We start from the raw sequence: 15758 nt of genomic DNA, 5'->3' as shown, positions 1-15758 counted from the left end.
TGACGATTTCACTTATTCAGTTATTATGTTTATCATTTTGTACATGCATTTGAAATTTTTTCATGGAGTGTATGGATTACAAAAGGAGTAATAGATTCCTTACATTGAAGTGAGCTGGAAACTAGAGTTTAACCATTTTAAAATATTGTCAGTCATTTAGAGACAAGATTCAAGCTCAAATATTAAACTATGTGAGAACAGAATGAAGTATATATGCTTTCAGAATTGGAACATTACCAGGTTAGTTATCTGACGTATATACGTTTTACACTATTTATACTTAAATGTATTTCTCTTAGAATTTTGCGGTTTAGTGCAAGAGAAACTAGAAATTTCTTGAACATGGTTTTCTATTGAAGTAGAATTTGGAGGAAATGATTGCCTAAAATCTTACCTGTTTTGGAGAGGTCAAATTTGGTGGTCATCGTTGACGTGTTACTTAAAGTGAAAATGCAAAAACTAAATTATACAGAGTGAGATGTCTAGTGTTTACATTTTGTTTTGCCGTTAAAAATATTTATAATTAATTTCTCCATAGATTTGCACTAAGGGCAAAGTGCACATATTTAAGTATCTCAGCATCCAAGCATGCCAGATTAAGACAACCGACTCCCTTTATCTCCACACCATAGAGAGGCCACATTTACACCAGCACGTGGAAGACGGGTGAGTGTGACCCCCCTCGGCTAGAAGCCCCCGTTTAGCGTTTGCTTAGGCCAAGGCGCTCCAGGTAACTAACTCCAAAAATCCTTTTGTTTCACTCAGCCAATGCAGATTTATACATCAGAGTCTCGAACACTTTTGGAATAAAAAAGGGAAAATTGATGCTGTTGATAACATTTTGGCAGGTTTCAACTACCCTCTCCTAATCAAGAATCAGTCCTTCCTGAGTGCAACATATGGGTGTGTGCACATATTATAAATAAGATCTATAATATAAATATATGTATTTTTTACCTATCATTTAAAACAACCACATCAAACTGAGACATGGTTTTTTGTTGTTTTTTTAAAAAAATTTTGGGGGGCATAGTTGATTTACAATGTTGTGTTAGAGACATGGTTTTTTAAGTTAATTTTTAATATGCTTCCAGAACATTGTTAAGAAAAAATGCAGACTTTATTTTTTTTAATTGTCTTTTAAAAATGCACTGTGTATGGTTTTCGCCATTTCCTGTTCAGAATGGAAGTTTTAGAATCATTTAACATGTACTTGGCCATTTTGGGGTGTAAACTGGGCCTTGAATTTTCGGAGAACAAAATTCTCACACTGAACACACTTGTAGAAATGCAGGTTGTTTTTGAAATGTCTTCATTGCAGAAATCTTTCTTGAACTTTTTACTAAAAAAAGTAAATATACTGTAGTGACTTAAAATCTCAGCCTACCCTAATGGTACCTTTATATAATGCTTAAAATATGTATTCATTACTTTATTGTTTTAAACATACTATCAAATTTATTTAGTCACTGAATAAAAGTTTACAGAATTATTGAAAGTTAGGAAATTTCATAACCTAAGAGGCAAAAGCAATTGGTAGTTTTTGCTTTTTCATATGCTAGAATCAATAAAATAAGAAAATTATTAACTGTTTCAAAGAACAGGCCACTCAGGTAGAGTATAAATCCATGAAACTCTGAACACCAAGAATTTATCTTGTACCATATTTAGACGGTACAAGTATCTGATTTTCATTAGGCCCTTGTCTTAACAACTTTCAATACTGGGCGTATTTGTTGTCTTTTGGTAATAATAGAAATTTGTTTAGTAAAGTCATTATTTGAATATAAGTTGATGTCTCTTGTTGTGAACTTTGTGATTTTAATTTTTTCTAAATGAATTCAATATCGATGGCATCTAACCCAGCAAGAAGGATTCTGACTCGGGCGTTGGGAGTGATAATGGAGACAAGCGATTATCTGCCACAGAGGTAAATTCGTGATCAGATTTTTTTCCTTTTGTGCTTCTAGATATATCTACCTGCATTTGCTGTACTCCTTTCGGATAAAAGGCAGTTGCATGAGAACATGTGATGATGCTTGTGATAGTTATTTGAAATCCTCTGTTATGTAAATATTAACTGTTGTTAGCTTTTTCTGAATCTTTAATGTTTTGGAAATGTCTCAAGAATAGAGTCCCTATCTCCTTCCCCTCCTACCACACCCCTCACATTATCTGGAATATTCTTGCATGCTTAATAAATATTATGAAATGACTAAGTGGTGTGCAAGAACCCGGAAGGCATTTTAATAAATATGTTTGTTTTTAAGTGACAGAGTAACTCAGGAAAAAGTTGTTATATGCCTGCATAAATGTTAAGGAATCGAATGTACATTGCATTTGTTTAACATCGTCATTGGATTATAATTGCTTTACAATGGTGTGTTAGTTTCTGCTGTATCACAGAGTGAATCAGCTATACGTATACATATATCCCCACATCCCCTCCCTCTTGCGTCTCCCTCCCACCCTCCCTATCCCACCTCTCTAGGTGGACACAGAGCCCCGAGCTGATCTCCCTGTGCTATGCGGCTGCTTCCCACTATAAATGTACATTGCATTTTACCCACAGGAAATGCATTTTTGAGTAGCCGTAATTTTTATATCAATATTTGTTTTCCTGAAATTCTTAGATTGTGTTGTTTTCAGATAATTGGATATAAGTTTGGTTATTTGTGAGCTAAGAAGCCTCCCACACTGGAGCTTTGTAAAGTGGTTATATATAGCTCAGTTAGAACACTTGTTATCTTATTTATAGTCTATTAGGTTCCCTAAAATCTTTCACTAATAAACCATTAAATGGGGTTTATTGAACAGCAGAGCTAGGAGGGATAGCTGGAGTAGGGGATGTATGTATTGTCAGGCCTTCCTTTTTTGAGGGAACTTACTGAGTTTTTGTGGTTATTGAGTTTTGAAACATTGTAATACTCTTTGAAGATGTACTTAGTAGGTCAATTACCCTGTCTAAGAAATCCACATTTTTACTATATATAAGTCCAGGAAAATTGCCTTTTCCCTGTTCTCTTAAGGCCTTTGAGGTTTAATATGTAGCTAAGATGTTCGAATTTATTTTCCACAAAATACTTCATAAAGCACTAGGATACCTTAAAAGCTTTCTAATACAGAATATTTCAAAAGGAAGAAGAGTAGTAGGCAGAAAAAGAAGGCCAACATCGATAAAATAAAATTACCCTCATGAACCTACATGAATAGTTTACTATGATTCCCTGGGGGAGAAAATACTCAACACATTGCTTTACAAGTTGTATTTAATTCTACTCCCTTAACTTTATTAAAACTCGTAAGTCCCCTGAAATAGCCCTTTGTTTCAGAAATTACTCACCCGAGCTTAGTTTCTGTTAAATTAAAACAGACTCTGCTTTATCCTTTATCTGCCTCCTAAGGATAATTAAGTTCATTAATAAAACATTACACAAAGAACTTCATTATCCTTTTGTTCTCACTTAGTATAAGTAGGATGCTAATATTCTAAAAGGAGGCCAAGGGTTTATTTTCTTCCTTTTAACTAGATGCATATCTTGGAATTTTGCTAATAAGTTTTTAAGATGGGAGGAGGGTGGAAGGAAGGACTACAGAAAGGATTATGTTCAACAGAATGAAGTGTGTACGTTTTCCCTTTGGCTTTTTTTTTTTTTTTGTCTTGCATTGTGGCCTCCTTACCTGAGAACACCTCCTAGAAATGTTTGTTTTTACAAGGATAAGGGTTCTGGATTATTCTGTGTAGCTTTCTATTTTCACTTTATTTGGCAAATATTTTATTATCTGTGGTCAGTCAGTCTTGCTTCCTGCTTACGTCTCATTGTGGGGTTCAGAAGTCACACCTGATTCCTTTCTCTCGCTGTTGCCATTGGTTGATTTAGCATTTGTCACTCTGATTGGTTTAGCATTTGTCACTCAGATAAACAAGCAAAAAAATGTGAGGCTCAGTGAATAGCTGTGCAACGAATGAAATGTACATTTGTTTTCTGCCAGTTTCTGAACAATCTGTGCACGTGTCCAAAAGTAAATGAACACTGTGCTGTGAAAAATTATAGCCTCAGGAGTTTAGAAGCAAAGCCACAGAAACGTGCTCTGTGGAGGTTCCTGATCCCTGTGATTTTGAAAAGCTTTTCGTGAAATAGCGACGCTAAAACGGAGACATAGGAAAATAAATGAGGCTTCGTATTTCATTTGTGACAGAATCATAGGTTATCTGAATAAACTTCATCAGTTAGTGTGGGAAACAAGACCCCCAGGGAGAACTAACTCTGATTACTAAATCGAAGCATTATTTTGAAAACTGCACAGAACCCCTGTTCCTTTTAAGTACTATATATTATCTATCTAAAGCAGCTTCTTATATATTTAAAGCAGCTTCCTCAGCCTAAACAGGGAAAGAAACTGAAGCTTGATGTTGCGTGTAACATGCACTGTAAACAAATGAGATGTTGTCCCAGAGGCTGACTGCCTGCTTTCTGGGACTGGCCACATGAAGCCTTAAATAGTTTCGGTAAATTTGTGTTGTCAGATCTCAGAGCATCATTACTATTGAAGCGATCGATTAGACTTAGGGCTGGTATGGTAGTGTATTTCCAGTTATTTCTTTGTTCTCTCAGGTGTTACTCAGTCCTTCTCAGTGCCCTGACTGTGGCTCTTAGGTTTGAAAATATCATCAGGTACCTGAAAAAATTTCAGCTCGAAACATATGTACAGAGAAGTACATGAGTGTTAGCTTGACGTATTTTGACAAAGTGAACGCACTCATTACCAGCTCCCAGTTAGAGAAACAGAACTTTACCAGCCACCCACAAAGCCCCCATCATGCGCCCACGCCCCTGACCTAAGAGCAGCCGCTATCCTGACTTCAAACCCCATGGATTATTTATGCCCATGTTTGAACTTATATAAGTTGGTATTGTCCTTTGGTGTCTTTTACTCCATATTATGTTTGTGAGAATCACAGTATATATTTTTTTAAATCACGTAGCATTCTCTTTATCTATATTGATAACACTTCTCCCTTGAATGAGGCAGTGTCCTGTTTCTTTTCAGCCTTCTGATGAAGACACCGTTAGCCTCAACGTGCCAATGTCAAATATCATGGAAGAAGAGCAACAGATCAAGGAGGACTCCTGCCATCGCCTTAGTCCAGTTAAAGGTCTGAGAATGAAGGATGGGGAGAAAAAGCTTGTTTTTAAGTTTCAAATGCTATGTTTAAAATATGCGGAAACATGGCAACCGTAATAGTTAATGTTTATTGAGCATTTCATATGCCCCAGGCACTGTGCTAATCTGTGAAGGTCATCTCATTTAAAATTCAAAACTCTGACATGAATACTCTAATCATCTCCATTCTATAGGTGAGTCTCAGTTTAACTAACTTGCCAGTGGTCACGTAGCTAGTAATAGTAGGGCTATTCTCATTGTGAAGATTTATTTAAGATTCTTTAAATCCATTATTGGAAAAAAACATTGATGTGTAGATATACTGTTTAAGACAACTCTAGCTATTGTAACACATAAAATCCGCAAATTTCATTGACTTAACACAATGCAAAGTAAGTCCAAAGGGGAGTTGTGACTCCCGGCAACTCTCCTCCACGCAGTGCTTCAAGAGCCCAAGTTCCTTTTATCTGGTGATTCTGCCATCTTTAATTTATATTAATTTGTGTTTCCAAGTCCATCTGTTTCGAGCTAAAGGGGAACGAGCATGGAGGTTCGCTCCAGGAATCCCAGTCAAAGGGTCCAGCTCCCAGTTAGAGAAACAGAACTTTACCAGCCACGTGGAAAGCGTGGGCTGGGCCTTTCACAGGCCCAGGGGTCACGTCTAACTACATGCAAGGGTGGGAAATGTCGTTGGGATGTGTGCCCAGGAATCTACTTGACTTTGAACAAGTCAGTTGACCTTAATTCTCTCACCTGTAAATGAGATGATTAGATGAGGTGATTTGTAACGTTTTGGGTAGCTCTAAAAGCCTGTGATTCTTTGATAATCACCAGATGATCAGTAAACACTCTACGTCTTGCCTACTTTAAAATCCTGGTAATACACTTCATACCTTGGTGAGTAGCCCTCATTCGATTACATTATGACAGTAATTTGACTGCTTCTGTTTATTCAGTGACTTTTAAGTAAATTGTAAAATGTAATGATTACATTTGTGGCAGCAGAGACTGTTTGATGACGTGTGGATAGTATAGAACTAGATTAATATGCAGATTATCTCCCTAATAGTTTGCCTTGCCCTCCCTAGTGACGGGAGAACGGTTTAAACCAACTCACACTCTAGTGTTTGCTTTCACTTATTATGCTCAGGTTTTTCAGGTTAGCATTTGTTTATCTGAGATGATGATTGGAACCATACATTGTCCCCAACTATAACTGTATACATTATGCAAAAATATGACTGCCACTTTAGTAATTTAGATAAGCTTTGTAACAATATATGCAGTATAAGAGGTAGTGTTTTAGGCAAATATTTTAAAATAAAAGAATTGTATCATTTGTCAGCAGTTTTTCTCCCCTCTGTTCTAGAAGTGGGTATTTTTTGCTGGCTAGGAGTCCTTGAAGGTGGTGTGGTCCTACTTGTTTCTTTCCCAGTGTCCAGATCAGAGAGAAGAGATCTGCTTTTCCTCCTTTCACCTCTCCTGCACCATCTAGAACACAGACCTGGTGGATGAGCTCTGTGCTTTCCCCTCCATGTGGCTCTCATCATAGTCACTTCTTTTGTTGTTATGATTTTGGATCCTTATTTTAGTCCTTTCCCACACTCTTCCTTGCAGTTGTTCACTAATTATTTTAAAAAAACAAATGTATTTATTTATTTATTTATGGCCGCGTTGGGTCTTTGTTGCCGCATGCAGGCTTTTCTCTAGTTGCGGCGAGCGAGGGCTACTCTTCATTGCGGTGCACAGGCTTCTCATTGCGGTGGCTTCTCTTGTTGTGGAGCATGGCTCTAGGCATGCAGGCTTCAGTAGTTGTGGCACGCGGGCTCAGTAGTTGTGGCTCACGGGCTCTAGACCACAGGCTCAGTAGTTGTGGCGCATGGGCTTAGTTGCTCCGCGGCATGTGGGATCTTCCCGGACCAGGGCTTGAACCCATGTCCCCTGCATTAGCAGGCGGATTCTTAACCACTGCACCACCAGGGAAGTCCCATTCACTAATTTTTTAAACTCGCCAAATGTTTGGTATTTTACCTGCCATTTAGTAGTTGTTCGGTAACTACGGAATTTTGAGTTTGAAATACTTACTTGTCACACGTTGCTGAGAGCACAAAAAGCCCTCTTTTATACTTTCTATTCTCTGTTCCTTAAAAAAAATAAGAGGAAATTTCATTTCTTTCATAAGGAACTAAGCCATATAGGGGCCTTGACTTTTAAGTTCATTTGATTTGGGGTTTTCCATTTCTTTTACTTTTCTTCCTCTTCTTCCTCCATTTTTCACCTTTTCCTCACATCCTTTTGGAAGGAGAAAACTTGGGTCATTCGTATACCTCCAGAAGAGGTCAGGGAGAAGATTGAAAAACTAGGTGATGTATTTTACAGTCATCTATGTTTTGCTTATCTGTTTATGAAATCAAGCTTTCTATCTCTCTCTATATTTTCCTAATAGGAGAATTTCATCAGGAATTTCAACCAGCGCCTTCCCTTGTGAGTGACAATGAGAACTCAGGAGAAGAAAGAGACCGATTTTCCCATGGAACAGACATTCTCCATTCGGAATTTATAAACTATATTAAGGCAAGTGGAGGATAATAATTTGTTAACTTATTTACTTCTGTTTGGCGCCTTAGAATTTATGTTCAAGGTTACCAATCCATAACCTTAAATGTCAGCTTGCTACCACCTTCCTTGGGCCTTTATAACATCTTCTCAAAGTCCGACGTGTTTATTTGCCGATATTAGGAGCGTGTCCCTTTCATCCGTACCTCTCTATTTGTCTGTGTATATGGGTGATTTTCTTTTGTATTCAGAAATGACTCAGCTCTCTGGTAGTCAGTGCATTGTATAAGTTATCAGAATTACCATGGCCATCCAGTAAAAAAGGTAAAACAAAGTTTCACATGCTTTTCAACATATTCTAGGTACGTTAGTTTTTCTTGGGAGTATATTCATAGTAAAAGAAGAAAAATGGAGACTTTTAAAATCTGGAAATGAATGTCTTCCCTTTTTAGAAGGGTCACTCTGAGGACACATTCATAAGCAGGTGTAGTGGCGCTGAGGTATTGAAATGTTAGATGAAGTCATTAAGTTGTCAGGCAAACCATCATCATAGGAGCGGCAGAAACAAGAGAAAAACTAGCCCTTTATAAACCTGGTAGTTAAGCTTCCACTTTGTGACACAATTAGGTGCCTTGGTACGTTTCTGCCAGTCCTTTTGGTTCAGGTCGTGGCACCCAAGGATCACGAAGATAATCCTTTCGGTGAAATTCAGGTTCCTTGTGGCTTGTGAGAGACAGTGGTCTCTGAGTTACTGTGTTAAAGTCAGGCCCGGGGTCTCTAGGTGCTGGTTCTTATTTCCTGAGGATGGTGTTAGGATGGCTGGGCTCTGTCTCAACGAACGTCTCTGGGCATCACCTTCAAGGGAAATGGGAGGAAAACAGCTGAATCGTACACTGTAGGAGACTCTGGTGTACTCAAGACAAAAATAATGAACCTCTCATACGACATACATCTGTCGAAAACCTAATTCTTTATTCTGTATATTTAATCCATCATAAATCCATCAGTTCTTGTTTCAAAATATCTCACACCCACCGCCTCCTCTCTGTCCTCCACCCCCACTGACATGACTTCAGTGGGGCCTTTATCATTGCTTATTCTTAGGACAGCATGAGTCCCTCCTACCCCAGCTGAGCACCCAGCGTCCCGCCCCTGCTGCTGCCAGACATTTTCCGAAAGTAAAAACCTCATTCTGTGACTCTCCAGCCAGTGGTTCTCACAAGGCTCTCCCAGATTTGATGCCTGTCTGTCAGCTCTGAGACAAGTCTGTCAGCAAAACATGGAAAATTGGGCTTTTGTCTTTCTTTTATGAAGAGTTTATCTGAAGTTGAGGGTCTAAAGTAAAGATGGAAGCCTTGAAGGAAAGCAATTAAAGTGATTAGTAAAATAAAACATGTTGTTTCAAAAAAGCAGATTCTTCTAGATTTAGCGATTTCAGGATGCACAGGGCTCCGTGGGAATGGCTGCTCTGCAGCGTGGGTCCTGTGGTGTAGAATCTTAGGGGAGCCAATGGGTTGTAGAAATCTACAGCAAATGTTTCCTGAGCGCCCACTCCTACGAGAGGCTTCTGTTGGCAAGTGGAGAAGCACGCTACCAATAAAATAAAACATAAATCTACAACTAAAAACTGTACGCTTCAATTCAGGCCCATTTTACCCTTGACTTGCGTCCCTTTGAACGTCTGTGAGAGTGTGTTTGACTGCCAGCCAGTGTGCTGAACTACTCAGTCCTCGACGATCAAGAGTTCTGTGTTTTACACAGTCCTGTTTTCTCTCCACTGAGTAAGCATCTTGTGCTTTCGTAACTACGGTGGATCCTTATTCACAGCAGTTCTATTTGATAGTTTCCTCAAACACTGAATTATCCAATCCTGAACTGTTGCTCCCACGGGAGATACAGGGTTAGGTTCCTACGAGCCTCTGGTCACACATTTTTGTCAACTGGTCAGTACATAACCTGGTTTTATGTGTCTTTCTGTCTCAAGACACCCTATTTAATATGTACTGTTAGTGCATTAACACTGAACTTGCGGCCAGCAGCCCCGTAACTCATGCGGGAAGGAAGCTTACCTAACGCAGGTGTTTTCTCTGTAAGGTACAGTAACATATCATAGCCTTCTTGTGCTTAGGATAAGACAGCACTTCAGTACTATGCTGGGGGCATTTTAAACAGCAAAAGCACCAACGAAAGGCACAAAACTGTGAAAATGTGATACTAAACAGGCTCTGAAAAGGACACTTTTTTACAGTCTGAGAGCTGAAACAAGAAAGCAGGTCGCTTGCTACCTTGTTCAGCCTCAGCTGGGAAGTGCATTTTGGGGTTGGGAACTCCAGTTTTTCACCCCCTCTGCGTGTGTCTGCAAAAGCACCACGAGTATTGGTTTTGGGGTGACACATAGATTTTATATAAATACAGAATCCATGAATAATGTGCATCCACTATGTCACCATCTAACTTAGCAAAAGAAACCCAGGATACCTCTGTTTTGCATACTGAAAAAAAGTGTATTTTCTACTGTTGGCTACTTTTTATTATGAAACTGAAAATTAGAAGGAAATACCCATGGCTCCTATAGTTGAAACCCAACAGGAAGAGATAAGAACATGTTTTCTTGGTTGTTTCTCGTAGTGTATTTTCACCCATGAATTTCACTGGCATTTGGGTGGAGGCATAGTAATTTATATATTGATTTTACAATGCACTAAAAGTATAATCTGTATAGAAAAAGTCTGAGTGTTTTTCAAGCCAGAGGTTGACATCACGCAGCTGGATACCTCCTCAGAAAAAGACTTATTTTCTGTGACACATCTGGAGAATTGGCTGGGCCTGCATTCGTTAATGAAGTGTCAGGACTTTGACACAGAAAACAGTCCTTTTGCCTGTTGTTCCTTCCTTGCTAGGGGAATGTTTGCCCCTTCGGGGATGGCTTCCGTTTTAGCTGTCAGCTGAGTTAAAGCAGCATTTCTCTGTGTCAGAGATCAAGATGGAAAGACTCGCATGGGAGTTCCAACAGTGGGACACGCCTTTCTAAATCCTCCCACCACAGTGTTTCTTTGGGCTATTAAGAGGGGGGTGCATTTCAGTGAAATCTGCACGTTGTACATGTGAAAACTATTAGATGCAATTTGAGGCATTTTTCTGTCGTTAATACTTCCTTTTTTGTTAACAGTGTGCATGTGCACGGGTGCGCGCGCGCGCGCACACACACACACACACACACACACGCACACACACACACACACACTGCTTCTCTCACCAACATCAGAATGCACATTCTCATGTGACTGACAAGCCCAGCTGAGGTATCCGTCAGCATCAGGAGGTGCTAAGAGGGCAATCATGAATGGAGTTAAGCTTTGCATTTCTGACTCTTTTCTAAGTTAACAGGTATTGTAGTCCTCGGCCAGGTTTTCTTTTCTTCTTTTTTAAAATTTTATCTTATTTTTAATTGTGGCAAAATACATACAGCATAAAAACTTACCATCTTAGCCATTTTTTAAGTATACAGTTCAATGGTAAGTACATTCACATTGTTGTGTAACCAAAACGATGTTGTGTACTCCATCTCCAAAACTCTTTCATCTTGTAAAACTGACACTCTTTCGCCATTAAACCATAACTTCCCAATCCCCTCCCCCCTCTCCTCTGGCAACTACCATTCTTCTTTCTGTCTTTATGAATTTGACTATTCTAGGAACCTCATGTAAGTGGAATCATACAGTATTTTTCTTCCTGTGACTCACTTATTTCACTTAGCATAATGTCCTCAGGGTTCATCTACGTTGTAACGTGTTAGAATTTCCGTCCTTTTTAAGGCTGAATGATATTCCATTGTACGTATAGACCACGTTTTCTCCATTCATCCATTCATGGACACTTGGGTTGTTTCCACCTTTCGGCTGTTGTGAATATGGATGAGGGCGGGTTTAGACTGTTGACTGTTACAGCCAGTGGCTCTCAGAAGACCCATGTGTTCTGTCCACAGGAAAGGACTGAGACCTGTGAAGAACTGTTACGGATAGAAGAGGACGCACACTGGCCATCCGGGGGGATGTGAGTACCGAAGGCTGGTGAAGAGCCACCATCCTGTAAAGTTCATGTTGAAGGCAGAATGGCAGCCTTGTCCTGAGAGAATTTTGGTCCGCTTTTCTTTGAGCAAGCTGATACCTTACTCAACGATATTGCTCAGAAGTTGCAAGTTTTCCTCTATCTTATGCTTACTGTCATAGTATTGGGGCCATACTGTGCCAGGTCATACCTGTTCCTTGGCCTTGAGTTTTATCTGATTTGAGGCTGTGGGTAGAATATGATTCAGGAAATTAGATAGAATTTCTAGACTAGAGATTCTAGCTTACTTTCCTTTCTCTGAACAAACCGACAACTGGACCTAAAGTGATACGTGGTCCTGTTCCCACTTCTTTCCCCAGAGTCTTCAAGTTCAAGATCTGAGAAAACCATAGACCTTAATGTCTTGGTCTTAAGTCTAATAATTGTAATAGCTAACAGTTATGAAATACCACGTGCCAGGCAGTGTCCTAAATCCTTCACAGGTAGTAACTCATTTCCTCTTTACAACAATCCTGTAAATCCTATTGTTATCCTTCACTTCACCGATGACAAAACTGAGGCACAGGGAGATCGATCATCTTGCCCCAGGGTTACAGAGGGCTGGGATTTCATACCAGATGGACAGCACTTCTACTCTATCGCGTATAAAGATTTACACAGGAGGGCGTGAGTGCTCCATCTAACAAGACAGTAAACCACTTTACTGGTTTGCCACTCAGGGGGATTGAGTTTGGACCATATGGCAGAGGGTAGGTTTTTGGTTCCCAGGATTTTGTTTTCCATGATCTGGCATGTAGGACTGGACCGTCCATCAAACCTCATGAGGGTTTTCCCCTTAGTGAGAATTTACTCCATTGTTAAAAAGTTTCTCCACTTACAGAAAGACATGGGCTTATATTCTGCAATGGAAAGCAGTAACCGTGATCAGATCTCTCTTGGCCTTTAAAAACATTGCAGAGTTCCTTTCAAATCACTGTCCAGTATAACCAACTATTTGTTGGATGTATTTCTGTGATGCCGAGGAGAACTAGCTTGATCATAGAATTATAGGGAAAAGGATTTTATAGGGAAAGAGTTTTTAAACTGTGTAAAGCTTTGGAAACCCCGTTCTCAAGCTTATATCTGTTTTTCCCAACCCTGCCTGTAAAATCAGTATCATCTGATTAAGAAAATGTCCAAGCCCCAGACAGATCTACTTAGGAGTATCAGACCCGGCATATTTTTTAAAGCACCATTAGGTGTTTTTGCTGCTTAACGAGCCTGGCCTGGGAACCAGAATCCCACACTGAAGTCCCATATTGTATGAAAGCAATAAAACTGAGCCAGGCTGGTTGAACTGGAATTGGAAGTAGTGCGGACCCGCCGTAGCTGAGCACCCCTGTGGATACCCCTCAGGCTCAGGAAAGTACAGCGTGAGAACTACCCAGCCAGTCCATTGCCCTGATTTTACAGGTGAGCACTGCCCACGGGCACTGAGACTTTGTGTGAGCTGCCTTACAGCCTAGCTGGCTCCTCCCACCCAGCAGCTCTTTCTGCTACACTCTGGCAGCCCACCCCACAGGGTACTGACACATCCTCGCTAAAATGTTGAGTTTGTCAAAAATCATTTTTGCAGTGTCAGATGGATGTTTATAAGTTTGTTCTTAAGAACCTAGGTGCTATTCATGTTCTAGTGATCATTTTCAGTCTAAAGCTTGGTTTCATGTTGCAGAATAAGTTCATCCAAAGACCAGGACATGAATATAGCAATGATTGAACAGCTGAGAGAAGCAGTGGATTTGCTGCAAGATCCCAACAGGTATGTGTGTCTTTCCTTGGCCCAGGTTTCAGGTGTCAGTAATGTACACTAATTTATTGAGTACATTATCTCAGTTTTTAAGATATTTATACACACAGTATGGGCTTAGCACTAACCACTAACAAAAGTCATTTTAACTGCCTGTTTTCCCGAGATCCATAAGTAAGAGTCAAACTTCTGGAGGGACTGAGAGCAGTTCCCCGCTTTTCCATCCCTTCATGAAATTCATTCGCCCTTCGTGGAATTCATAGGGCAATTTTTGTATAATTCTTAGACAACAGAAATACGGTCAAATTGCATATTTTATATAGCTTGAAGTTTAAACCCCTGGAATAGAGAAATATAAGAGAGTTTCCAAAAAGGAAAGACTTGGTTTATCAAGAACTACCATATTTATTTCTGATGGTGCCAAATATATGTTAACTAAATCATGTATTTCTAAAGATTTGGGTGACAAGGTAATTTTTTAATTGAATTAGCCTTTATCAATAATAAGCACTTTATATATAGGTATATTTTTTGGTTTCTTAGCCGAGGATAACGGAATTCCCACAGACAAAATATTTTTCAGTAAAGCAGCATACCTGGTATCAGGTAATAACTACCGTACTAATAGAGAAATAGATCCGAAGCTTATCCCTGGTAAACTATTCAGGGATCCTGGGAATTTAAACGTGAAGATAATGTGGTCTTGTATTGATAATGTGGTGAGCGTGGAAATCACACCACATTCTGGGAATTTATGAACAGGGTGATGAGTGAATCCCAGAGTGCCAGTGAGAGTACACCAGCACCGTTGTCTGACTCTAAAAGAATAGTTCTAGCTCGGGTTGAGTATGGCTGGAAATCTTTAGCAGTTGATTTGAAAAGCATTTCCATTCTGCAGACATTAGCTGAGTGCTTAGAGCACAGAAAGATCTACAGTGGGCACCTTGGGGGATGTAAAGATGAACGAGACACAGCTCTTCCTTCTAGGAACATAAACTATAGTAATAGACATCGCTTTGAGTAGTGATTTATACGTGTCATTGATTTAAGTGCTTGAAATGAAGGGGATCCCGACCCCAGATGGAGAAGGGAGCGTGGCTTGGCTGACCTTCCTGAAGGTTGGAGTATTTTACCTGGGCCTTTAATAGCTGGCATTTTCAAGGAGAAAGCAAATTCTGGATTGAATTAAAAGCTTATGCAAAGGTACAGAGGTCAGAAAGAATGGAGCAAGCTTGGAAAATCTCAGGCAGAAAAGGTGATCTCCGTGCTGGCTCTGCTTCAGTATCGTTTGTAGAAGTTCCAGAACACAGACACTCTGCCCGACACCACCTGTGGCGCCGGGGGTCTGGCCATTTTTATTTTTTCAAAGTTCTACCAGTGCTCCTGATGTGAAGCCAGGACTGAGACTCACCAGAGAGACCTTTGGGTGTGATGCAGGCGTGACTTCGAATGCTGTGTGGAGGAGCTGAGACTTTCTTTTATATGTAGGGGGAGGTAATGATGGTTTAAAAATATGATTATTCATGTGGTGAATTCTCCCTAATGTTTGGCTCAGGGCCTGGCTTATTAGTAAGCACCTAACCAAGGTGTGTTCCTTAAAGAGCTGAGTTTCGCATCCTAAAAGAGAGAGAGGGAGAGAGAGAGAGAGAAATGATAAGGAATGTGGAAATAGCACTGATGGAGAAGAACATACCTTAATCAGCCAGATACTGGTTGCAAACCCAGCTCTAATACCAGTGAATCTGGGTAAGTTATATAACTTCTCTGTACCCCAGTTTTCTCATCTATAAGACGGGCTATAAGTACTTTTAGTGTTGTGAAGATTTGAAATAATAAATGAACTGCTGGTGGAAAGGTAAACAGGCAGAACCACTCCAGAAGACATCCTTGTAGTTTGTAGCCATAGTCTAAAAATAGATATAAAACTTTTGAATTAATTCTAAAAAATATCCTAAGGGACAAGGAGATATGAACAGCAATTGTGAGGGGAGAGGCACTTTTAATAGCAAAATATTTGCAAAAAAGGAAACGATCTAACAATTTGGAGATACTTAAATTTTGGTCATTATTAAGACGGAATATGTGACTAATAAAATGTTTTTTAAACTTTCCACTATATCTTAGATTGCTCATTATATAATGTTAACTTTAAAAAGTATAAAAAAAGAATAAAGTTTGATCA

The 15758-nt window shown here is 39.6% G+C and overlaps 1 protein-coding gene across 5 annotated transcripts in view; it reads left to right on the top strand.

Moving 5' to 3' along the window:
• LRCH1 (leucine rich repeats and calponin homology domain containing 1) overlaps positions 1 to 15758 on the top strand; it is a 190300-nt gene that overhangs the window by 129876 nt on the left and 44666 nt on the right. For 3 of the 5 annotated variants that reach the window (XM_059996247.1, XM_059996250.1, XM_059996249.1), the window contains exons 6-11: positions 539 to 666; positions 1867 to 1930; positions 5053 to 5158; positions 7613 to 7740; positions 11708 to 11775; positions 13502 to 13588. In XM_059996247.1, the coding sequence (XP_059852230.1) occupies positions 539 to 666; positions 1867 to 1930; positions 5053 to 5158; positions 7613 to 7740; positions 11708 to 11775; positions 13502 to 13588 (581 nt within the window). Of the gene's footprint in view, positions 1 to 538; positions 667 to 765; positions 904 to 1866; positions 1931 to 5052; positions 5159 to 7612; positions 7741 to 11707; positions 11776 to 13501; positions 13589 to 15758 lie in introns of all 5 variants that reach the window. The other 2 variants (XM_059996246.1, XM_059996248.1) reach the window with 1 other exon arrangement.

This window comes from Delphinus delphis, chromosome 18 (assembly GCF_949987515.2).
Source record: "Delphinus delphis chromosome 18, mDelDel1.2, whole genome shotgun sequence".
Lineage (NCBI taxonomy): Eukaryota > Metazoa > Chordata > Mammalia > Artiodactyla > Delphinidae > Delphinus > Delphinus delphis.
Note: the sequence above shows the minus strand (reverse complement) of the source record. Positions and strands in the feature narration are given on the sequence as shown.